Source organism: Eptatretus burgeri, chromosome 14 (assembly GCF_056783735.1).
Source record: "Eptatretus burgeri isolate ZD-2024b chromosome 14, Ebu_testis_v1, whole genome shotgun sequence".
NCBI lineage: Eukaryota > Metazoa > Chordata > Myxini > Myxiniformes > Myxinidae > Eptatretus > Eptatretus burgeri.
In genome coordinates this window covers 58906805-58932179 of record NC_140974.1, presented here as the reverse complement: position 1 = coordinate 58932179, position 25375 = coordinate 58906805, and the positions used below count along the sequence as shown (strand labels likewise).

Below are 25375 nucleotides of genomic sequence, written 5' to 3'. Positions count from 1 at the left end.
GGGGGAGAAGGTAGGAAGGAGTGGAAGATTATATATATATATATATATATATATATATATATATATATATATATATATATATATATAGTACAGTGCAGTATATAACTCGAATAGCACTCGGGAGAGCACATAACTCCGCCAGGTTTAACAGTTTACGTTTTGTATCCCACTGATAGGTCGGAGGTGGATTTGGACCTTAGCCCAAATCGAATCCGCTTGTTCTTATCACCGAACCAACTCATCCACCTCGTTTTGTCACAACTCATCCACAACTTTTTGAGATACATGCTTGAGATGGCCCATGTTTTTGGCCCATGTCTCAAAGGTGAAGAATCACTTTAAAAATTCTGGTCTCTGGATCCAGATTCGGATATTCAACAAAATTGGGGATTCAATGAGGCATTGGGAGGGGGGGTTGAGGACTTGTAGTGGGGAAGACATTTTAAGACATTTAAGGGAGGAAAGGGGTTTTAAGACTTGGGATTGCATGAAGGGGATGTTGAGGACTTGGGGGAAGGGGATGTTGAGGACTTGGGGGAAGGGGACGTTGAGGACTTGGGGGAAGGGAGTTGAAGACTTGGTTACATTTTACATTACGTGGAACTTCTGCGACTATTGTGATATTAATGTAATAAATAAACCAATGTCACCCGCAGGGTGACCCGTATCTTGCCAAAAGGTGACCACGTGTGACTTCTTTAAGGTCACACTGAGGTGAATAGAGCTGCTATCCACAAGGAGCGACTCCTTGAGGAATATCTGCCTACGAGATTCCGATGAGAATCGCTCTACAGAGTAACCATGAAAAATATGCGTTTGCCTCATAACGTCACCAAATGACGTCATAATGTCTCAAGCTTGACATATCTAGAAAGCACTCATCGAGGTGTTCAATTTGAGGTACTACACGATATGGTTCCTAAAACTTGAAAATTTGACCTTGGGGTCAAATATGTTTGACCTTAGGCGCTAACCATGAAGGTCAAGGCCAATCGCCACCAAAAATTAATCAGCTGAGCGCCAGACCATGAACTATATTCCCATGAAGTTTGAAGACGATATGATCAAAATTACTCAAAAAATAAGGGTTTTGTCGACTCCCCTGATTTGCGACAAAGTAACCTTGACCTTGACCTTCAAAATTTTATGCGCTGAAAGGGACCTCTATAGTCCTCTGATATGCAAAGTTACAAAAATTTCCAATGATAACTGTGCTCTGCAGAATTTTTTATACGTGATTACAGACAAAAAAAAAATAAAAAAACATACAAGCTGACTAACATATCTTGCAAAAACTTCGTTTTGGCAAGATAATAATGAATACTGATCTTTGTTTAAGTGATTTTCCTCCATAAATATTTGACTTCTGTATTTTATTTAGTACTAGTGCATGCCCCGAGGTGCGTGGCTGTACGTGCAAACCAAAAAAAAAAAAAAACTTTCAAACCGCGTGCTAGTACAGAAACAACAAACACACAGGCCGTTCCTTCGCTCTCACATGCCCGTACATGCGTGGCCATACGTGCAAAAATAAATAAATAAATAAATATATATACTTTAAAACCGCTTGCCAGAAACAACCACACAGGCCGTTCCTTCGCTCTCGCGTGCCCGTACGTGCGTGGCCATACGTGCAAAAATAAATAAATAAATAAATAAATATACTTTAAAACCGCTTGCCAGAAACAACCACACAGGCCATTCCTTCGCTCTCGCGTGCCCGTACGTGCGTGGCCGTACGTGCAAAAATAAATATATATATATATATATATATATACATATATGTATATATATATATATATATATATATATATATATACATATATATATATATATATATATATATATATACATATATATACATATATATATACTTTAAAACCGCTTGCCAGAAACAACCACACAGGCCATTCCTTCGCTGTCGTAAGCGACAACTGGATTGGGGCATTGTGTTTAAGAAAATCAAGAAAGTACAGAAATCGAGAAAGAAAGAATACAGTAAGTCGTCACTATCCAGAAGTCCGGACGTTAAGTCCTCACTGTCCGGAAGTTCGCATATCGCAGTTACGATTATTCGCAATTTAGTTTTAATGGCCAATTATTCAATTAGCGCCAACGTATTTTGCCTTTTCGCAATGTCATCGCAAGGAAAAACACAAAGAGAACAGAAGAGAGAAAAAACGTTCGTGCAAAATAAAAAATAAAAAATAAAAAAAAACTTTAAAACTGCGAGCCAGAAACGACAACCACACAGGCCGTTCCTTCGCTCTCGCGTTCTCGTGACAACCACACTTCCATACACAGAGTTAATTAAAATCCAAATTAAAATCAAGTTTACCTCCCTGTCTTTGCTTGCCATGACATTCGCTGCCATGTAACCGGCATGGCCCGTGACGTCATCTTCGGCCAGCCGAGCACCGGCCTGCACAGCCACGCCTACGCAGCAACGTGTCATGTCATTTGTTGGTAAATAAATGGCCGCAGCAACGTGTCATGTCATTGGTTTGGTAAATAAATGGCCATAACTGAGGAAACACTTGTCCGATTAATATCAAACCTTGAAAAGGCACATCCTCAGGTCCCCAGCAATATACCTGGCAAGTTTCAATTAGATCGGACCAGTGGTTGTCGAGAAACAGCAGTCACACACACACACACACACACACACACACACACACACACACACACACACACACACACACACACACACACACACACACACACACACACACACACACACACACACACACACACACCCACTGCTGGAATTATAGATACATTATATTCTTCTGTATTTCGAAAATTCCTATTATTTATACGACCACCACGACTACTCTTGACTTCACCAGTAATCACTTCAACCTTTTGATATGGGGCCACAATTATTCCCACCTTATTGTGGTATTTGTTTTTTGTTTCAAGTCTTTCACGAACCGGTTGCTCAGGCCTGGACGAGGCAGGCTGCTGGAGATAACTCTCATACTCTTCGAGAAAGACACCATGGGATGTTTATTGTCCACCAACTAATGCCAGCAGAGGGGACAGCCGGCTGAAAGTCCATCGGAGGGACGACGCATTTGTTGATGAAACACTCTGCCTGCGAAGGACGAATCCGGCAGTTTAGTCCCCCATTTAGTTTCTCGGGAATGTTTACATTGAGTTTTATTTTTCATTTCATCTTGAGGTTCATTGAGTGCACCGTTCATTCAGATGGTCATGTTAAGTTAAACGAGTTGAGTTCCTCTCGTAAACCGCACACCAGCTTCACATTGAGGTGTAATCGCTGAAGCTTAACAACTACCTGTCGTGACTCGTGATGACCAAGCTGGGCAGAGCCCGAGGTCTTGCCACCGACACTCGATCATTTAGCACAAACATGCCAACATGCGGGCAGGGCGACGGCTGAGGGAGGCATGTCGAGTGCACGATCCTCCTTTTATCATTCCTCCAGGCTTGGTCTGCTCACGGATCACGTGACTCCTTAGCACCTTCACTCTGAGTTCGGGCGATGTGCTGCGCACCGTGAGTATCTGTGACGTCATAGGGAAAACATCATGAGAAAGCATCGCTGTTAAATGTCTGCACCGCGCAAAGGTCTTTGGCCCACTCCCACTCCCACCACCACCCTCCTCAATCTTCCCTCCAACCCCCCTCCTCCCCCAACCAAGGCTTCACTCCAAACCCTTTTGAGGCTAAGGTAAACACGTGCCATTGTTTCTGCTGTTTGAACTCGTTTCCCCGTTTCAAAGGATGAAGCGCTCGCCGGAGGAGTCACAAGGTCGTTTGGAAACGAACCGAAGACCTCTTGGTTAATGGGACAAAAATGACCACAACTCGAGGCGAGTGTGGACCGCACGCAGTAAGTATACCGTTCTTGAGCAGGGTGGTGGAGATTAGCAAGATGTCCCAACGTCCCACTGGCCTAGTCGGAGCCTGTTTCAGCAAGTTAATCTGTTTGAGAGGGACAACTCTTCACCGAGGTGTGACAAAAGGCTTCATCTCCTCTCATGTCGACTCCCTGCTGAGCACTGTTTGCTTGGGCCCCGCGGGATAGAGTCAACGTTGTTGTTTCTTTGGCACCAGCGAACCAAAGGTGAGAGACGCAGAGTTACCGTCACGTGACCCTGTGATCCGGTAAAGTCCGTTACCTGGCGGGTCACCTGCAGCCGAGGAGAACATTTCAGGTCACTATTTGGAGGTTTGTGCCGTTAGAAAGGGCCATCTATTTCTTACGTACGCAAATATACTGGAATTTTGCACCCCCCTCCTAAGAATTTTTTTCCCGTGTGCTCAATTCGTTACCTCCACTCCCCTTACTTCGGCCTCATCACTACTTTCATCCCCCCTACCCATACCCTTCTCCATCTTTGCTATCACCCTCTCTTCTCTTCCTTGTCTCGATTCCCAGTTTCTCATTTTAACCTCTCTTGCATACATAATAAAAAAATGGCCCTTCAATTAAATAAAATAATTAAATTACATACCTATGAGAGCAAAACACCAAATTACAGTCCATAGGACTTACCAAAATATAAGGATCCTTCTCAGGCTCAGGATACTGGAATGCAGGAGCTTCATAGTGGTTCCATCTCGCTTAGAATGCATGAGTGACTCCACAGACGTGAGAATGAGGTGGTTGTTTACTCTACTAGCCACCAACTCAACACCATTCCCACGCACTCAATAAAGGGGTCCTCATTTGTGGCCTACCTCCCTTCGTGCAAGGCCTAGCAATTGCCCCTTGCGGAACACAACCAAGGCTTTCCAACGCTGCTGTCTGTCCATTGAGCCAAAGCATCAGGACGTACACAGTGGTGTCGATAGGCCTGGTCCAAGCCTCGACTCCAGCTCCAGACCCAACTCGTTGGCCTGAACACTTACAAATCACCATTAAAGGGTTTCCTTTACATGTAGTCGAGTTTAAACTGGGGTCAGCCCAGGGTCATGGCCTACACTGGGGACCCGGGGTGAAGGCCCAGCTCTCGTCCTTATCTAAGGTCCATCAACAAATGTTTTGCACCACTCTTTTAGAAAGGTTAGTTAGTTCATGCTCTCTTCTTCCCTCTGCTCCTGGTCTCAAACCGAGCTGTCTCTAACCCCAAACTTTCAGACTATTTTACTCCGGGTTTTCGCCCCTCTCTGTGTTGCCCCAGAAGGTAGAACGAAAGCAAATCGATCTCGACACGGTTTTTGGTTTAAACTGGCTCAAACTCCAATTCTGAAATGTTATTGAAATTAGTTATTTACACCAAATTAACCTTCCATTATTGTGGTGATATTTTCAACTTGTTTGCACATCACTTAGCAGTGAACCAGTCTGTTGTTTTAGATTTATAAACTCATTTAAATCGATCCAACCATTGCAAAATACTCCTTGGGGTATCGTGGTGGATCACACCTTGTGTGGGAGACCTGGGTATTTGGTTTGGGTGGTGATCCCAATCAGATTAGATCTTGATATTCCAATCCTCCCACTATTTGCAAGAAAGCGCACCATTTTTCTTGTATGGATGATCGAGGCTCATGGAAGAGCAAGAGCAGAATCCATCAATTGGGACCATACTGTGTGAAGAGCGTTGGTGCTGCTGAAGCAGTCTCCTTGGTTATTGGACACAATCCTGGACGGGTCCCCATTCTGACACAGGATACCAGCAAGCTGGCACTCATTTTGCCAACCTCAGAAGGATGACAGGCAGAGTCAACCCCACTTGGTATTAATTCAAAGAGCAGAATGGAAGGGAACAAATTGGAAAGGAGGAACACCAACAGCAGACTTCAAGTAAGAGTTAGAGTGAGATCAAGGGGAGCGGGAGAAGGACGTATGGGGGTGAACAAGCTGCACGCAAGCTGAATGAAACACACCAAGCGGAAGGGGAAGGTGGCGATGAAACAGAAAAGGAACAAACAACTGACAACAAACAAACGAAAACAGGTGAGTGAGAGAGGGGGGAAATCACAATAAGTTGGAAAACGGTCGTGCTTGGGAATGGGATCATTTTGGGTAGAAGAGACGAGTATGGATGGGGGATTACCTGAAATAGTGGTGAACTGCTGTCTTTAATGATTTTTTTCCGATTCCCTGGAAAATCCTGCCAATCTCTGAGCTAATGATTCTACCCTCTGCCATATCATCTCTCATCATTCAGACAAGAAGCAACCTCTTCCCTCTCTGAGGACACCTTGATAGAATCAGGAGCTGGTCCAACACTTGGAATATGTCTTTGAACACTGACAAATCCTACACACTCACCCCGTCTCTGAAAGGACTGTCTGGCAAAGCCTCCCCTTTACTTCCAAAACAAAACTACTTGAAGAGGTTAAGTCTCAACTTTTGGGCCTCACCATCAGCCATGTTCTTTCTTGGGCAGACCATATTTCCAAGATGGCCTCCAAAGCCATCCGCCGACTGGGCATCCTTCGTCGTGCAAGGTCTTTCCTTGGCGAGTCTGAACTTTTGACAACCTACAAGGCCTAAACTCACAGTTTGATGGAGTACTGCTCTCCCATTTAGACTAGCACCCCTGACTCACACCTTGCCCTTCTTGGTGCCAAGGAAAGCAAGGCCCTCAAAATCATTGGGATCTCCCACGACAGAGGTGAGTGTCTCTTCCTGTTACCTTCTTGCCACAGACAGGTTTGCGGCCTCTATATTCCACAGCCTCCTTCTTAGTTTTGTGTCCTTTGACCTCTGTCCCTCCCAGGTTTCTGTAAGGTGCACACGGTTTGCGAGTAACCCTCTTTTGGTGCTCCAGGCTCACTGCTCACCTCCACTCATTTGTTCCTCTTTTCTCTCACATATGTAACCAACTTCCCCAGTGTGTTCAGTCCCATTCTTCCCTTCAGGGAAGAACGAGGAACAAGACTGGGTTCAAGATACAGCCTTGGAGAACTCCAGCCTTGACAGGAAGAGGAGATGAGAGGATCCCATCATGAGCTACATGCTGAATACAGGAGTGGAGAAAGTCAATGATCCATGAGAGGAGGTGTCCTTGGATGATATAAGCAGAGAGTTTGGTGATCAACGTGGAGTGCCAGACTGAAATGCTCGAGACATGCCCAGAGAGACAGCCCTGATCTCATGTCTGAGATTGAGGGCTTCCATCCATTGTTTGGATAGGAGAAGCAGCAGGTCCAAGGTAGATGACTGGGTCTGAAACCGAACTTATGATTTGAGATCAGTCCATTGGAGTAAAGGAAGGACTTGATGTCAACTGCAATGATAGATTCCAAGACCATGCTTATCACTTGAAGCAAGTTAATAGGCCTGTAGTTAAGAGGATCCAATTTTGCATGGTTGTGCAGTGTAGATTTTAGATTTTATGTTTTTTTCATAGATTCTGCCGTAGTATTTATGTTCACTGTTTGTATCAATTGTTCTTCTTATTGTGTGCTCACTCCTTTGTGTTTTTTCGTGATCATTCTATTTATTTCAATCGTCTGGCTTGGGCTCGGATATTTTTGGGTCTACCCGATTTTTTTCGTTTTCCCCAACTGTACCCACATGTCTTCAATATGCGACTTTTGAAATTATGTAAACTGCCCCAGAATGCTCGGTGCGTATGGTGCAGAAACTCCAAGCAATGGGGGTCATCAGGGCAGCTGAACGTATATCGTGTGTGCGAGATAAGTATTGTTACCTAAAATGGCTCACAAAGCTTCTAAAATAAGCCGAAAATACTTGGAAACATAACGACGAGAAAGGGTGTACCTCTACACAACAAAAGAGTTGGAGAACTATATGAACTTGCCCAAAAAGCTGATAGATTGCAGCTCACAGTATTGTAAACTCCTGAGGCCATATGGATCGGTGCAAGGCCCGAAGGTTCGTAGACAGGCACGTTCGACCCAAACCTACGACTATTGCTGCCATCGAGTGGAGTTTGAACCTTGCGTGATTGCCTAGTATGAACATGGTAGGCTTGGTGATTTATTCAAGAGTCTGCAATCGAAAGACGATGCTGTGATTATCAACATTCAGGTACACTTCCCAGAGGGAGACACTGTATCTGGTGCGAGTGCTTCTTCACACCGATGCAAAGGTCGGATGGGATCTGGGGCTTGTGAATGTACAAGGTAAGTTTGAAACGATGCTCGATACTATTAATGTTTGGGAGCAGGGCATGGGTTGGGTGGCTGGGAGTGGGAGTTGTTTCAACTGTGAGAGTATATATGTATATATACACACACAAAAGAAAGACCCACCCACATCTCTCGCCTGTGAATGGAGGGAATAACCAATCAGCTCTCATCTAATCAACTTAACCCAGGGGGCTGGGATTATATAAATAATTGACACCTCCCACAGCTGTAAAGATGTTCACATGTAGTACATACATGAGAATCCCAATGCTACACACTCCCTCAGCTGCCGGACCAGTTTCATCGATTAATTATTGGCAAATAATCAGCAATAGCACAGACAACAATGCATACCAATGAGGCTCCCAAGCATGTACCACGTGCAAACGTCAAAAGCAGTCAATATATAAATAATAAAGAAAGACCCACCCACATTTTTCACCTGTGAATAGGGGGAATAGCCAATCAGCTCTCACCTAATCAACTAAACTCAGTTGGCTTGGATTATCTATCTATAATTCCAGCAATCTGTGTGTGTGTGAGAGAGTGTGTGTGTGTGTGTGTGTGTGTGTGTGTGTGTGTGTGTGTGTGTGTGTGTGTGTGTGTGTGTGTGTGTGTGTGTGACCGCTGTTTCTCGACAACCTCTGGTCCGATCTAATTGAAACTTGCCAGATATATTTCTGGGGACCTGAGGATGTGCCTTTTCAAGGTTTGATATTAATCGGACAAGTGCTTCCCAAGTTATGGCCATTTATTTACCAAACCAATGACAAGACACGTTCTTGCGTGGGCATGGCCGATGGGGAAGGGAAGCTCAGCCGCTTTCCCCATTACAGGTTACAACGTACGGGCTTCCGGATAGTGATGACTTGGTGTATTCTAATAATTTCTCGATTTCTTATGCGCATTTATAGATAAACACAATGCCACAAGTTATGATTGTTTTCATGTTAGACGGTGCATAAATTTCGGTAACATCAGAGTGCTGGTATGCTCCAAACCAGGAAGTAAATTTTTTTTCTCTCTTCTCTTCTCTTTTTGTTTTTCCTTGCGACAACATTGCAAAAAGGTAAAATATGTTGGCGCTAATTGAATAATTGGCTATTAAAACCTAAATTGCGAATCATCGTAACTGTGATATGCGAGCTTCCGCGCCACGCACGTACGGGCATGCGAGAGCGAAGAAACGGCCTGTGTGGTTGTTGTTTGTTGCTCACAGTTGGAATATTTCTTTTTTATTTTATTTATTTTTACGGGCACGTACTAGTATTAATAATTGACACCTCCCACACTTCTCTTGCCAAATAAGCTGCATAAAGCACCCAAGAAGGTCTACCCAATGTAAGCGCTTTGCTGTTTCAAACCCTTCCCAGAATTCCTCCACAGCTATAAATAGGCGTCAGGCTAAATAAGTGTCGAAATCTGGCATGAAATCTGATAATTCAAAGAATATTCCCTCCATTCACAGGTGAGACATGTGGGTGTGTCATTCTTTATTATTTTTTCATCGACTGCTTTTGATATTTGCATGCGGCACATGCTTGGGAGCCTCGTTGGTGTGCATTGCTGTCTGTGCTGTTGCTGATGATTTGCCAAAAAGTTATGAAACCAGTCCGGCAGCTGAGGGAGTGTGTCGCATTGGGATTCTCATGTGTGTACTATGCGTGAACGTCTTTGTAGCTGTGGAGGAACTCTTGGAAGGGTTTGAAACAGCAAAGTGCTTACCTTGCGTAGGCCTTCAAGGGTTGCTTTATGCAGCTTCTATGGCTCGAGGAGTGTGGGAGGTGTCAGATATATATATATATATATATATATAAATATATATATATATATATATATATATAAAACACGAATAAATGGCAAAGTGTGTGTGTGTGTGTGTGTGTGTGTGTGTGTGTGTGTGTGTGTGTGTGTGTGTGTGTGTGTGTGTGTGTGTGTGTGTGTGTGTGTCCTCCATAAAATTCCAAAACCATTAAACCTATCAGTCTGAAACTTTGCATGCACACAAAGAAAACTCCAAGGAAGTGCATGAGTGAAAATTAGGTGTTTGGGTTAGTGAAAACACCCCTTTTGAAGATAAATAACGGCTTTATTTCATTATATCCTTTGCCAGGCACATCTTCAGTCACCACCCAAAATGAGGTCGAAAGGCTTATCCTGGGTTACCTCACTGAGGTGTGAAGCCACCATGTTTTTTGGCCGGCTCAACCAAGCCTTGACTTGGAACAAGTTGCAATGATTACTTAATGATAAAGTTTTTTTTTTCTTCACTTTCCTCACTCTCATTATCGAATGCCTGTTCATCATAGCTACGAATCGCTGTATGCATCGCTTTTGTAAGTGCGATACTTTTCAAATGAGGAGCTTGGAGCAATTTCATGCATTATATATTGCAATTTTCCACGATCTACTCTCACGAACGATTTAAAGTATATCATCAAAATATTTTTTTCGGCTTTGAGGATTGGATATCGTCCGGATGAAATAAGTGTTAAAATCTGGAGTAAAAATATGGAGTGATAATTTAAAGAAATAACGAGTCTGATAACTAAGCCTATATACCTATTTACTTTAAGCAAGCAGGGCTATGTTCACTCCATCTCCATATACACACAAGAAAATGTGAAATTTCCAAAGCATAATACTTATCTTTTTCTATTGTTTGGAGAATATTTAGTGAACAAAATATTTCTCAATGTGCCAACATTAACGAGCTTCATTGAGCGATATGATTTAATGCCTTACCTACAAGACCTCATGTCTTGTCCCTCAGAGGAACTGCTTATCCATAGTGTCTGCCAGATCTGTGTCTATGTTTTTGGAGGTTTCGTGAGGTGCCCTCCAGGGAATCAAAGCAAATCTGGTGAAAAATTGACGTTAAAAAATAAAGTTATAACATTTGCGCAGACCGTGAACCGATGTACCACATGACGCATGCACAGATGAGCAGACAACGTTGGGTATTATCTGCAGTGTTTATTACACAGGCAACTCTTTTGTGGATAAACTATGAAATCACCATTTGAACCAATTCCTTTAATTTAACTGCTGTGGGCGCGGTGAAGACGGGCTTTAAAGTTAATGGGATCCGATATGGTATGCAGCCACAGCCTGGCCAGACATTCCTCATCAACCATTTAATTGGAGTGTTTGATTGAGTGCATAAGCCACTTGCCGAGCACGCTAGAGTCGATAGCGGAATCGTGCTACGTCATTCTGAGTGAATCGTTCACCCACTATGGACGCTTTTGCCATGCCACGTCATCCCGAGCGAGTGGTTCGTGCTCCGTCATCCTGAGCGAGTGGTTCGTGCTCCGTCATCCTGAGCGAGTGGTTCGTGCTCCGTCATCCTGAGCGAGTGGTTCGTGCTCCGTCATCCTGAGCGAATTGTTCGTGCTCCGTCATCCTGAGCGAATTGTTCGTGCTCCGTCATCCTGAGCGAATTGTTCGTGCTCCGTCATCCTGAGCGAGTTGTTCGTGCTCAGTCATCCTGAGCGAGTTGTTCGTGCTCCGTCATCCTGAGTGAGTTGTTCGTGCTCTGTCATCCTGAGCGAATTGTTCGTGCTCCGTCATCCTTAGCGAGTTGTTCATGCTCAGTCATCCTGAGCAAGTTCTTTGTGCTCCGTCATCCTGAGCGAGTTGTTCGTGCTCCGTCATCCTGAGCGAATTGTTTGTGCTCTATCATTCGGAGTGAATTGGTGTGAAAGAACACCCATATCCCGAGCCGTTTGCCGTATTAACGTGTTTTCTCAAGTACCGAGCCAATTTTTACTTTTCCACCCGTCACATGCAGCTGTTTATTCAGATGAATGTTTGTGAACATATCCCTGAAACGTCTATATAAATGCATATATATATATATATATATATATATATATATATATATATATATATATATATATATATATATATATATGCATTGTTACGGTTTTTGGAAATGTGCCCTGGGGAAAGCCTTCATGTACACATAGAGCTCCCCAGAATGAGTTATTTCATTTGTTTATGTGGTCGGTAGAGGTTTGCCCTAGTCCAGGGGTTTGAGGGGGAATATGTCTTCAGGTTAGTTTGTGTATTCCCGGTGTGACCTCCTTCTCTACCGACTTTTGAATCTCCTCATTCCACCAACAAGCCACTTCACAAAACCTCAATTCAACAACCCCCTCCCTCCATCCTGTCGATTCGGTTTTTCTTTCAACCCCACAGTCGGTTTATTCTTTTCCTGGCGCGTGTGCTGACACCATATATATATATATATATATATATATATATATATATATATATATATATATATATATATATATATATATATATATATATATATATATATATATACTAATAAAAGGCTGTGTGTGTGTGTGTGCGTGTTAGTGTGTGAGTGTATCAGTGCGTCTCCTCCATAACTCCAAAACCATAAAACATAGCAGCCTGAAACTTTGCATACAGAAGAAGAAAATTCTAAGGAAGTGCAAGAACGAAAATTGCGTGTTTGGATTAGTTAAAACACCCCCTTTTAAAGATAATTTAGGGAGTGCTCATCGCAAAAAAACCAAAATATGCCTGACCAATATGGTGGCACAATATCTTGGTCTGCCTTCTGTGGTTGCTGGAGTCTTCAGCCACCATTTTGTTCGGCCGATTCAACCATGCCTTGAGCCTGGTGTTGGCTCAGTGGTTATATTAGGGTGGCGGCTTGGGATCCCTGGGTCCTGAGTTCAAGCCCCGTCGGCCGCTGAATTAATACACCAGGGGGTTGACTCAGCCTGTCATCCTTCCGAGGTCGGCGAAATGAGTACCAGTTCCAGTGTGTGTACTGGTGGAGGGGCACTGCATCAGCGACACAGTCGCGCTTCAAGAAATGATAGCTACCCCGGCAGCGAAGCTGCCATACGATCACCAACCATGCCTCAATTTGGATTAATGATCTACTCTCACAGACTAATTAAAGCAGATAATCGAAATATTATGTTGGATTTGAGAATCGGATCTGGTGAACAAAATAAGTGCCAAAATGTGGAGTGAAATTCGAAAATTTTAACAAATTAGCTATTTTTATAACTTCGTGAATATATCTAAGCAAAGCATTAAACTTCACTTTTTCTACTGTCCGGGCGATTATATTGAGTGAAGAAAAAATTATGTAATGTGCAGAAAGTGTAAATTCATTGAGTGAAACGCCGTGCTGCTTTTGCAATCCATGACGGTACAGTCCACAGGGCCATTTTTCGGCAATTATATACACAGTTTGCTGTTTCCGTTTTGAGCGGTTTGCTAACATTACAAAATATAAATATACTACTATAATTCCACCAATATATCAATAGTCGGTAGTTTCTGCAAGCGAAGAGGTATGGAGACAGCACACATGGACGTGGGAGAAGTGGGAACAAATGACCCTGTGGGGAATGCGTGCCTGTTCTTGGTTACACGAGTGCGGTGTGCGGGTTTCGCGGGCGCACGATCTGAACTCGAACATGGGCCCGTGGTGCGTGACACTGTTGAGGAGGTTATGCGACCGTCTCACAAACCATGTACTTCTGCAGCGCCAAAGTCTCGAAGCCTTGCAGGACGGGTCACCTTGCAGTGCAGGTGTGGGGAAATCTGTGCATGTGTGCAAGTGAGGTCAGGGTCAGGTATGGGAGCATGGGCCAGAGCAGCGCGGTGCTGTGTCCACTTTTCGCCGGTACTCCAGGGGCCTCCATTTGGCCATCCCCCAAGCAGATGCCTGGCCCATCCCCATCTCTTTGAGATGCTGATCAACCTGCTGCAACCACGAGGCACGTTGTTGGCCCATTGGCCTCCTCCACTCACGAGGAAATCTGGTGAGCAGGATCAGCATCAGGAAAGTGAGCCACATGTCCATACAGCTGCAGCTGATGCTCACAGACTATGCAGGTAACAAATCTCATTTGAGTCTCTCTCAGGAACCACTCATTGAGCACAAAGTCCGACCAGCAATAGCTAAGGACTCTCCGAAGAAACCTGATACCAAAGGAATTAAGTCTCCGTCTCAGATCCCTGGTCAGAGTCCAAGTCTCACATTCATAGAGCAAGACTGGGAGCACCAAGGACCTGAAGACTCAGACTTTAGTCCTCCCACACAGGTACCGGCAGCACCACACCCCATTACCCAGTGAATCCATGACTCCCCAGGCCAGAACCCGACATCTGCTGACGTCAGGCTCACAGCCAGTAAAGACTTAAATATCACTGCCAAGGTAAGTGAATCTCCCCTCACACCTATCTGACCCCTCTCTCTCTCCCACCCCTTCCCTCTCTCTCCCACCCATATCTCCTCTCTCTCTCTCTCTCTCTCTCTCTCTCTCTCTCTCTCTCTCTCTCTCTCTCTCTCTCTCTCTCTCTCTCTCTCTCTCTCTCTCTCTCTCTCTCTCTCTCTCTCTCACACCGCTATCCCCACGCTCTCTCTCTCTCTCACACACACCCCTATCCTGCACTCTCTCTCCCACCCCTATTCCCCTCTCCCTCTCTCTCCCACCCATATCCCCCTCTCCCTTTCTCTCCCACCCATATCCCCCTCTGTCTCTCCCACCCATATCCCCCTCTGTCTCTCCCACCCATATCCCCCTTTTCTCTCTCTCTCTCCCACCCATATTCCCCTCTGTCTCTCCCACCCATATCCCCCTCTCTCTCTCTCTCTCCCACCCCTATTCCCCTCTCCCTCTCTCTCCCACCCATATCCCCCTCTCCCTCTCTCTCCCACCCATATCCCCCTCTGTCTCTCCCACCCATATCCCCCTTTCTCTCTCTCTCTCTCTCTCCCACCCATATCCCCCTCTCTCTCCCACCCATATCCTCCTCTCTCTCACACAACCCTATCCCCCCCTCTCTCTCTCTCACCCACCCCTATCCCCCTCTCTCCCACCCATATCCCCCTCTGTCTCTCCCACCCATATCCCCCTCTGTCTCTCCCACCCATATCCCCCTTTCTCTCTCTCCCACCCCAATCCCCCCTCTCTCTCTCCCACCCCAATCCCCCCCCCCTCTGTCTCTCCGACCCATATCCCCCTTTCTCTCTCTCCCACCCCAATCCCCCTCTCTCCCTCCCACCCCAATCCCCCTCTCTCCCTCCCACCCCTATCCCCCTCTCTCTCTCCCACCAATATCCCCCCTCTCTCCCACCAATATCCCCCTCTCTCTCCCACCAATATCCCCCCCTCTCTCCCACCCCTATCCCCCCTCTCTCTCCCACCCCTATCCCCCCTCTCTCTCTCCCACCCCTATCCCCCTCTCTCTCTTTCCCACCCATATCTCCCTTTCTCTCTCTCCCACCCCAATCCTCTCTCTCTTTCCAACTCCTATCCCCTCTCTCTCTCCCACCCATATCCCCCTTTCTCTCTCTCCTATCCCAATCCCCCTCTCTCTCTCCCACCCGTATCCCCCTCTCTCTCTCTCCCACCCGTATCCCCCCTCTCTCTCCCACCCGTATCCCGCTCTGTCTCTCCCACCCGTATCCCACCTCTCTCTCCCACCCGTATCCCCCTCTCTCTCCCACCCGTATCCCACCTCTCTCTCCCACACCTATCCCCCTCTCTCTCTCCCACACCCCTATCCCCCTCTCTCTCTCCCACACCCCTATCCCCCTCTCTCTCTCCCACACCCCTATCCCCCTCTCTCTCTCCCACCCATATCCCCCTATCCTCCTCTCTCTCTCCCACCCCTATCCCCCTCTCTCTCCCACCCCTATCCCCCTCTCTCTCTCCCACCCCTATCCCCTCTCTCTCTCCCACCCCTATCCCCCTCTCTCTCTCTCCCACCCCTATCCCCCTCTCTCTCTCCCACCCCTATCCCCATCTCTCTCTCCCACCCCTATCCCCCTCTCTCTCTCCCACCCCTACCCCCTCTCTCTCTCTCCCACCCATATCCCCCTATCCTCCTCTCTCTCTCCCACCCCTATCCCCCTCTCTCTCTCTCCCAACCCCTATCCCCTCTCTCTCTCTCCCAATCCCTATCCCCCTCTCTCTCTCTCTCTCTCCCACCCCTATCCCCCTCTCTCTCTCTCCCACCCCTATCCCCATCTCTCTCTCCCACCCCTATCCCCCTCTCTCTCTCTCCCACCCCTACCCCCTCTCTCTCTCTCTCCCACCCCTATCCCCCTCTCTCTCTCTCCCACCCCTACCCCCTCTCTCTCTCTCCCACCCATATCCCCCTATCCTCCTCTCTCTCTCCCACCCCTATCCCCCTCTCTCTCTCCCACCCCTATCCCCTCTCTCTCTCCCACCCCTATCCCCCTCTCTCTCTCCCACCCCTATCCCCCTCTCTCTCCAACTCCTATCCCCTCTCTCTCCCACCCCTATCCCCCTCTCTCTCCAACTCCTATCCCCCTCTCTCTCCCACCCCTATCCCCCTCTCTCTCCCACCCCTATCCCCCTCTCTCTCTCCCACCCCTATCCCCCTCTCTCTCTCCCACCCCTATCCCCCTCTCTCTCTCCCACCCCTATCCCCCTCTCTCTACCACCCCTACCCCCTCTCTCTCTCCCACCCCTATCCCCCTCTCTCTCTCCCACCCCTATCCCCCTCTCTCTCTCCAACCCCTATCCCCTCTCTCTCTCCAACCCCTATCCCTCTCTCTCTCTCCAACCCCTATCCCCTCTCTCTCTCCAACCCCTATCCCCCTCTCTCTCTCTCTCTCCAACCCCTATCCCCCTCTCTCTCTCCAACCCCAATCCCCCTCTCTCTCTCCCACCCCTATCCCCCTCTCTCTCTCCAACCCCAATCCCCCTCTCTCTCTCTCCCAACCCCTATCCCCCTCTCTCTCTCTCTCCCAATCCCTATCCCCCCCTCTCTCTCTCTCCCAACCCCTATCCCCCTCTCTCTCTCCAACCCCTATCCCCCTTTCTCTCTCCAACCCCTATCCCCCTTTCTCTCTCCAACCCCAATCCCCTCTCTCTCTCTCTCCAACCCCAATCCCCCTCTCTCTCTCCCAATCCCTATCCCCCCCCTCTCTCTCTCCCAACCCCTATCCCCCTTTCTCTCTCCAACCCCTATCCCCCTTTCTCTCTCCAACCCCTATCCCCCTCTCTCTCTCCAACCCCTATCCCTGCCTTCCATCCCTCCTTCCCCTCTCTCCTTTTTCCCTCCCTCCCCCTCCCCTAATATTCCTGCCAGCAAAGCGATGGGTTCTATTTGCTAGTTATTAATATTATGCACCCTCCCTTGGCGCCGTCTAGCCTGGGTCAGAATCCCGACCTCCCTATAAACTGTCATCTTGGTGTTTCACAGGTAGGTGATTCATCAATGTGTATGCCGTCCCTCGGATGGACATTAAACTGGGTATGCTGTCTGCCGGCATTAGTTGGATTAGTTGGTGGATGTAACCGATCCCACAATGTCCTTCACGAAGAGTAGTTGAGTTATCCTCAGAACAACAAATTAAGTACAAATTGATGTCTAACCTGCAGGTGACACTCGGGGGTGGGGGGGGAGGATTGCACTATTGTCTGTGTGGTGCATTCAGTGGTTGGAGGTTGAGAGGTGGTGGGGGCTAAAGTTAATGGAAAATGTAAATGATTAAAAGATAGCCCTCCAGTCACTTTATCCACTCATCTCAAACTCATCTGTACATAAACGTCAGAACAAGGTAACAATATGTATCAGTTCGAGTTTAAGGAGAAAGTTTCAGATCTTCAAGCATCGAATACATTTGATTTACAGTTAAAGTTGAGAAGGAACTTATGGTGTGGCCATATTGAGAGAAACAGCAGCATCCTAAAAGATTTGGGGGTGGGTTACTGAAGACTGCCAGTATTCTGAAGCCCCCCCTCGCCACCCCCCACACTCCATCTCGAGTCCCAGGACCGAGCCTAAGAACCAGGGTCTGTCGGGGCCGCCAGTTGTCCTGCGGGAGGCAATTTTGCAGCGCGAGCCCGATTGTTGGAATCACCGTTCCCCAGAGTGCGCCCCGGTTTCCTGTGACCTCATCCCGGCGACTGTAGCCTCGTGGGGAAGTTTACACGGTTCTGTCTACAGGACTGTAGGTGAGGGGGTTCTGGGTAAGTAAGAGGTCATGGCAGGAGGAACAGGGTTAGAGGGGGATTACCAGAACCTTAGCAGTTCTAGTCATTAAATTGCCAGAAGGGAATTGTTTTTCTATTTTGCTGTTTGATTGCAGTGAATGTCTGACTGGTTGGATGTCTGGTGAACATTCAAGCTAAATCTACCAGGGACTTGGCCTAATTGAACTAGACTAATATAGTACAATGTTTTAACAATGTCTCATTGAGCTCATTAAATCTATGAACAATCACAAAATGGGGGGAGGGGGGGGTGGAATTATTATTTTTTAATCTGAACAAAATCTTTGAACATAAATGAAGGTGAAATCAAAAGGTAAGTGCTTTGTGGATGTGTGTTCACACCTGTCACCGGTGTCACAAGTGCTTGCCGGTACAATTGGGAGCAAAGGACACCGATTGGATTCTGAACTCGTTCGTTCATTGCATCCATTATAAGGATTTTCTTTCTCGTTTTCACACCTGATTGTCCTGACTGCCCTCATTTTGATGTCCTGTATAATGTTGCTCCAAAGTGTAAGGTTTACTCTCCAATAGACAATGCGAGCTATAACATAACATCATGACATCATCATTTAAAATGAGCAGAGACTTCCAAAAGCAACTCTGATTGAAATCTTCCCACCAATGATGTTAAGATTATCACGTGGGTAAAAGGATTACTCCAGCCAACGGGATGGCTTAGCACAACATACACTATGCCTTATGCCACACAGTCACACATACCTAGACCGTGCAACATTTCCTGCAAGGAGATTTGGACCTTATTGGACGACTCGATCAATTGTCCAACGTAGTTACAGGACGAGAGAGAAAATTTCAGGATAAATAAACATATTCCTATAAAATCTGAAAATCTACTTATTTTATAAGCATGGGAATGATCAGTGAGGTCACCGTCAAACAATGGATTCCATTCAAGACAAAGGACGGTGCGATGATAAAACGACGAAGACAACAAAAAATCATTATAATGTCACAAACATCTGTCAATATCAGGAGCCGAGGTGTTGCGTTGCGTTCCGGTCTGGGCCGCACAACGGCACTGCCGTTTCCATCACATGTTTGAAGGAAACATCCGGAGTTTCAACAATAAGCGAGCAAAAGTCCAGCCACACTCCACTTGCTGAGGGTCAACTGCTCTTTAAGCTCTACCAACACCTGGGCAGGTGCTCACGCTTGGTGCATAGTGTCTGGAGCTTGCAGCGCGGAGCTGGATTTTAACTAGTATGACACCCAACCCCCTCGCCATCCCATTCCCTTCCCCACAAGGCTCCTAAGGTGCTGCTCCAACCAGCAGGACATCCCGGCACTCGATAATGAGGCCCAGCAAGCAGTGGCTGCTCTATTATCCTTGTGTCCTCTGAGACTGGCAATTCCTTAAACAATTCGACTGCGTTACCATCCATCATACGGAGTACGGGGTTTTTAGGGAATGCTCCGCAAAATGGGTTTTTCAAGACGTTGGTGTTCTTGGATCGGCACCGTCGTTAACAATAACAACATGGAAACCTTACGAAAGTGATGAACTCGGTTGGACTTGTGTTCCAAAGCATGGGGGGGGGGGCTAGGAAAACTGTATGAAGTTGACACAGAGATTTAAAAGGTTATACAAAGATAATTGGATACAATAAGAGGTGATTTGGCTTGTCATGGCCCATCTCTCATTTATTTACTTTATATAACCTATCAATGTACTTAATAAACGTTATTAATGAACACGTGATGTACTGTATATACGTCCTTTTGATTTATTAAACACACAGATCTCATCTAATCAGTTTCATTGGTCTATTCCCACAATGATACTGCCTGATGTTTATTTTACCGTTTCTGTACGACAACAATTCTTCTACCATTCCATGCCACTTGTTTTTTGATCCTTTGTGACCTTAAAGGGTATCTACTTATTGTGCACAAAATGGTGTTCCCTCATGTATGCCCTACACATACCAATAGCCTCACCTCGCCCTTAAACTCTCATGTGCCCCTATCCTCCCTGCTCAAACCCACATCCCCCTCCTCCTCCCTTCTCTCCCCCCCATTCCCTCCCCCTCTCACACTTTCCCATACACTCTCTTCTCACCCCTACATTCTCCTCCACTCTGTCCCACATTCCCATACCCTCCCTTCTCTCCCACACCTATCCCCCTCTCTCACATTCCACTCCACTCTCTCCCACATTTTCTGCCCTACTATTCTTTCTCCCACATTCCCTACCCTCCCTTCTTTCTCCCACATTCCCTACCCTCCCTTCTTTCTCCCACATTCCCTACCCTCCCTTCTTTCTCCCACATTCCCTACCCTCCCTTCTTTCTCCCACATTCCCTACCCTACCCTTATTTCTCCCACATTCCCTACCCTACCCTTCTTTCTCCCACATTCCCTACCCTCTCTTCTTTCTCCCACATTCCCTACCCTCTCTTCTTTCTCCCACATTCCCTCCCCAACCCTTCTTTCTCCCACATTCCCTACTCTCCCTTCTTTCTCCCACATTCCCTACCCTCCCTTCTTTCTCCCACATTCCCTAACCTCCCTTCTTTCTCCCACAATGCGTAACCTCCCTTCTTTCTCCCACATTCCCTAACCTCCCTTCTTTCTCCCACATTCCCTACCCTACCCTTCTTTCTCCCACATTCCCTACCCTACCCTACCCTTCTTTCTCCCACATTCCCTACTCTCCCTTCTTTCTCCCACATTCCCTACCCTCCCTTCTTTCTCCCACATTCCCTACCCTCCCTTCTTTCTCCCACATTCCCTAACCTCCCTTCTTTCTCCCACATTCCCTAACCTCCCTTCTTTCTCCCACATTCCCTAACCTCCCTTCTTTCTCCCACATTCCCTAACCTCCCTTCTTTCTCCCACATTCCCTACCCTACCCTTCTTTCTCCCACATTCCCTACCCTCCCCTACCCTTCTTTCTCCCACATTCCCTACCCTACGCTACCCTTCTTTCTCCCACATTCCCTACCCTACCCTTCTTTCTCCCACATTCCCTACCCTACCTTTCTTTCTCCCACATTCCCTAACCGACCCTTATTTCTCCCACATTCTAATATACTCCCTCTCCCCCCCATCCTACGTAATTTTCTTCCATTTGTAAGTGTTATTTTTCACAATGTATCTCTCTCTCTCCCATCCAACACCACTTCCCCGTGCATACATAATAAATAGATTCCCCTTAACGACACGATGCGACTGTGGAACGGGTCGTTCGAACGAGCCGGACGATCCTCGTTTTATCATCATTCACAAGCTGGAAATGGAAAGGAAACAACAGAAAGAGGAGAAGATCGTGAAGAGTCGGGAATTTTTAAACCCAAGGACAAGATTGAAGTCTTTTTGTTACTTTGGGCAACTTGAAGAAGCAAAATGATTTGTGATCTTTCACACGTTATGAGATCTTTGTGAATGCTTCTCCATAAGTGTGGAAGTTTTTGGGTACGAGTTGCACGTGTCCAGTGAAGGTTCCCAGTAGCGTGTCAGGAGGGTGTCAAGGAAAGGGTGTGGGTGCTTGCTTCCCTTTAATGGTGGGGTGTTCACTCGAGCCATTGCCGAGTGGGGCTTTTAGGTGTTTGCCCATCTGTTGTTTTTTTCCAAATAAAAAGATTATGCCCCAACCTCTAACCTTTCATTATACTCATCAAGTTCAAGGGCAACCTGTTGATTGTGAGAATTAGTTCACAGTGAACAAGGTGCATATTGGCAGGAGCTGTTAGCAAGAGAATGAATGAGGAAGGAGGTATTGGCATCAAATTAAAAACAGTAGACCGAGTAACAAAACAAAGCAAGGCATCATGGGGAAAATCCACAAGTTGAGGTATGAGTGTGGAAGAATCCACGACACGGAATGGAAAACTTTCAGCTACTCCTCGGCCACAGATGAAGGGACCATGCACGTGCAGAGCAGTTAACGGAGCACTGGACCTTGCACTGCCCTGGACGTGTCAGGGAAATGACTGCTTCCCTTTCCTTAGACAGGTAGTTGAAAAGAGTAGGGCTATTTGTCTCAATAATGATAATAAACGGATATGTGCATCGCTGAGCTTTGGGATACACCTCCATAAGCCGGCCATCTTTGTGCAACACTAATTGATAATGGGAAACAGCTAATACTCGATATCGAGTAGATGATCACAAACGAGGAGCATCTTCCACCATACAGGCTGTCAGTCAGGCATAGGCCCAAACAAGAGACCACCAATCTATACAAATGGCATATTTAGTAGGAAAACAATTCTTCGTTTCCAGAGATGAGCAAAATCCGGTTGTCCATCATGTGATGAAACTCGATGGAAAATATAATCAAGTTCTTCTCAAACGATGGCTGCCATTTTGGAAGAACACGTTGAGAAGCTCAGCCGTGCATAAGGAGCGGGATGGAGGTGATGGGTAAACCGAAGGCGCCCGAGCAGCACGCGAACTCCTCTAGACCGTAGGGGGTGATCAGGCGAAGATAATACGGGGCCATGTGCTGGGGTTGTTTATAAACACGCGCCAAGATTATAAAACCGATTCTACCCGGTGGGAATCCACGCCACTTCTCCCTGAAAACGCAATTCTCCGCATGGGGCTTCTGACGTGGAGAGGCTGAAAATGACGTCTGTGATTGAAGTGATGTTTAAGGAAGGGCTTTGGGGTTTGGGAGAGGGGCAGGAGGGGTGCATTGATGTGTGCGAGATGTGACAAGCTAACAGAGGCAGACACACCCCAGTGACAGGTGCGAATGAAGTTTAGTGATCAATAACATTTCTACAACCTCATTGGTACAGTAGGTTCACCTGCTCATATATAATGAAATGTAAAGGTGAATGTAACTTGCATGGTGAAGTCATTTCGCATCTTCGTATCGATTAGTTAATCTATGTTAAAGATTAAAACGTACCATGGTCCCACAGAATGGAGTATGCCACTGGTCGACGTACAGCATGTCGATCACCTGTCCAGATCTCCCTCCGCTGGTGTCGCCAATTCCGAGTGTGCGTCTGACGATCGTCTATTGGGACAAATCCTCGCGTTTTGATTCAACGAACTCAAGAGTGAAGGTAATCGGGAAGAAAAAGCGACTGGTTTTGCAAATGATTGGGATTGGGAGGGGGGGGGGTGACATGAGGATGTACAATGTCGACAAATTATTTAATATGTAATTTTACCCTCAATATGTTTTTTTTGTGTTTTCTTCAACTTTTTCTTCGTGTTATCAATTTCTGCAATTGTTAAAACCTAATAATTCACCGTTAACTTCCCCATACACCGAGATATATAAATACGTGTTCAACAAGAGATCAGAAGGTCTTGGTTATTTGAAGGTACCCATATGGTTTATTATATGTCTGGTGTTGGCTTGATGGTTTGGGTGGTGGGCTTGGGATCCAAGGATCCTGAGTTCAAATCCCCCTTGGCTGTTGAATTAATACCAGGTGGGGTTGATTCTGTCTGTCATCCTTCCGAGGTCAACAAAATGAGTGTCAGCTTGCTGGTATACTGTGTCGGAGTGGCGACCCGTCCAGGATTGTGCCCAATAGCCAAGGAGACTGCTTAGGCAGCACCTAAGCTGTGCATACATAATACCTAAAAACACCTAAAAACAAAAACAGCACCAATACCTAAAAACACGCTCTGCACAGACTATGGTCCCAATGGATGGATGGATGGGTAGATATGGTTTATTGGTTTCCCACCAACCAGAGCACCCACAACGTTGGCCATGATAGGAATGCCTTTTAATACGAATGAAATCATTTAAAATAAATAAATAATCTTGTGTTCGATTTGGATCAGTGCGTACCTGGTGTGTGCTGAGTGTTGGGGATGGGAAGTCGGACGTCAAAAGTTCCACCATGTCTTCGCACGTAATAGACAGATGGTCGATATATACGTCGACTATTCCTCCTTTGACGTCCCCAATTATTTCCACCTTGAGGGGTCAACACGGCAACGTTTTTGTCCCAAGCCTTTCACGAGCCGACTGGCAAGGTGTGACGTTCGACTGGACGTGATCTGCGAAGGGATTTGCAACTTGCTGGAGATAACTCGCCGACTCTTTGCAACACAAGCAGGCGATCAGCTAACCCTAACCCTAACAGCTAACCCTAACAGCTTAGGAGGACGCACTTTGTGATACCTCGCTCTGTCCTGCGAAGCACCAATCCGACAGTTGAGAGTCAGATCGGGAATCGAACTCGAGCTAGACAGCGCAAAGGTGAGTGCACATACGCACACATACATGTATTCGAGCAATCTTGGAGACGAACACACCGTATGCGTTCCGAACTCCAAAGTACATACGGTGGGAATAATCTGTCTTAGAAAGAACTCAGGACGCAGTTTGTCCACTCGGAAGGACACAAGTCTTGGGAAAAACTTCCTCGGCAAGAAAACTTCATTCATGAAGGTCAACGCTGGAGAGTTTACACCGGAGGTCCACCATACGTGGATTTACACCATCGACACGGACCTTCTCCCCGTGCTTACCATTCTGGACTCCTCTCCCCTGCACATACACGTGGACATTTACTTTCGTGCAAGAACAGTACCTTTACCAATCGTCACCTTTGCGAGTAAACTCGGAAACATCTTGAAAGATTCCTTTGATCGTATTCCCCCTTGATGATTGCACGACGTTCCGATGAGCCCGTCGCACACGATCGAGGGGGGCAGTTTGCGATTGCAAGTGCAAATGGAGGAAAACAAGCTCAAATGAGCTAAGATCCTCGTCCTCTTAATGATGACGTCATAAAAACGAATATGACGTTATTGTGATGTTTCAGGTTTGCGATAAATTATCTGTGCTAATGCCCTGTTCGATTCCCGCAAACAAAATTCAAAAAGCATGCCTAGTTTCGGAGATAATTTTTAGGCGATTTCCATTAGCGGAGATATTTTGTCGTCATAACTTTTTTTTCTAGGAGGAATTTTCAAAATCGGAGATGGTTACTGTCTGTGCAGGGTATTTTTACATATATATGCCAAGTTTCAGGAAGTTTGGATGAAAACTGTAGGCTGTGAAACAAAAAAAGTCCACAAGAAGAAGATGAAGAACAACAATGTGAGTAAGACTTGGAGATCCTCCACGAGGATCTAAAAAAAATCGAGTGAACACAAACGAATATGATTCGAGGGGAGGATAGTTACACCACCGAGGCGTGTGGTTTCTATAAACCACCTTGACTAGTTTAAAACTCACCATCCCTGCTCATCCTCGTAAAGATGTGCGTCAAGAAGTCGCCGTCTGGTTTTATAAACATTCCCTCGTTTCGACATCAACA

The 25375-nt window shown here is 46.4% G+C and overlaps 1 protein-coding gene across 4 annotated transcripts in view; it reads right to left on the bottom strand.

Moving 5' to 3' along the window:
• LOC147013330 (uncharacterized) overlaps positions 1-25375 on the bottom strand; it is a 51089-nt gene that overhangs the window by 10912 nt on the left and 14802 nt on the right. For 2 of the 4 annotated variants that reach the window (XR_015051275.1, XM_085855056.1), the window contains exon 3: positions 22993-23103. The exons of the other annotated variants lie outside the window; for them this stretch is intronic. Coding sequence is in view for 1 of the 2 variants with exons in the window: in XM_085855056.1 (XP_085711182.1) it covers positions 22993-23103 (111 nt within the window). In the remaining variant the exon portion in view is untranslated. The remainder of the gene's footprint in view (positions 1-22992; positions 23104-25375) is intronic. 4 annotated transcript variants of the gene reach the window in all.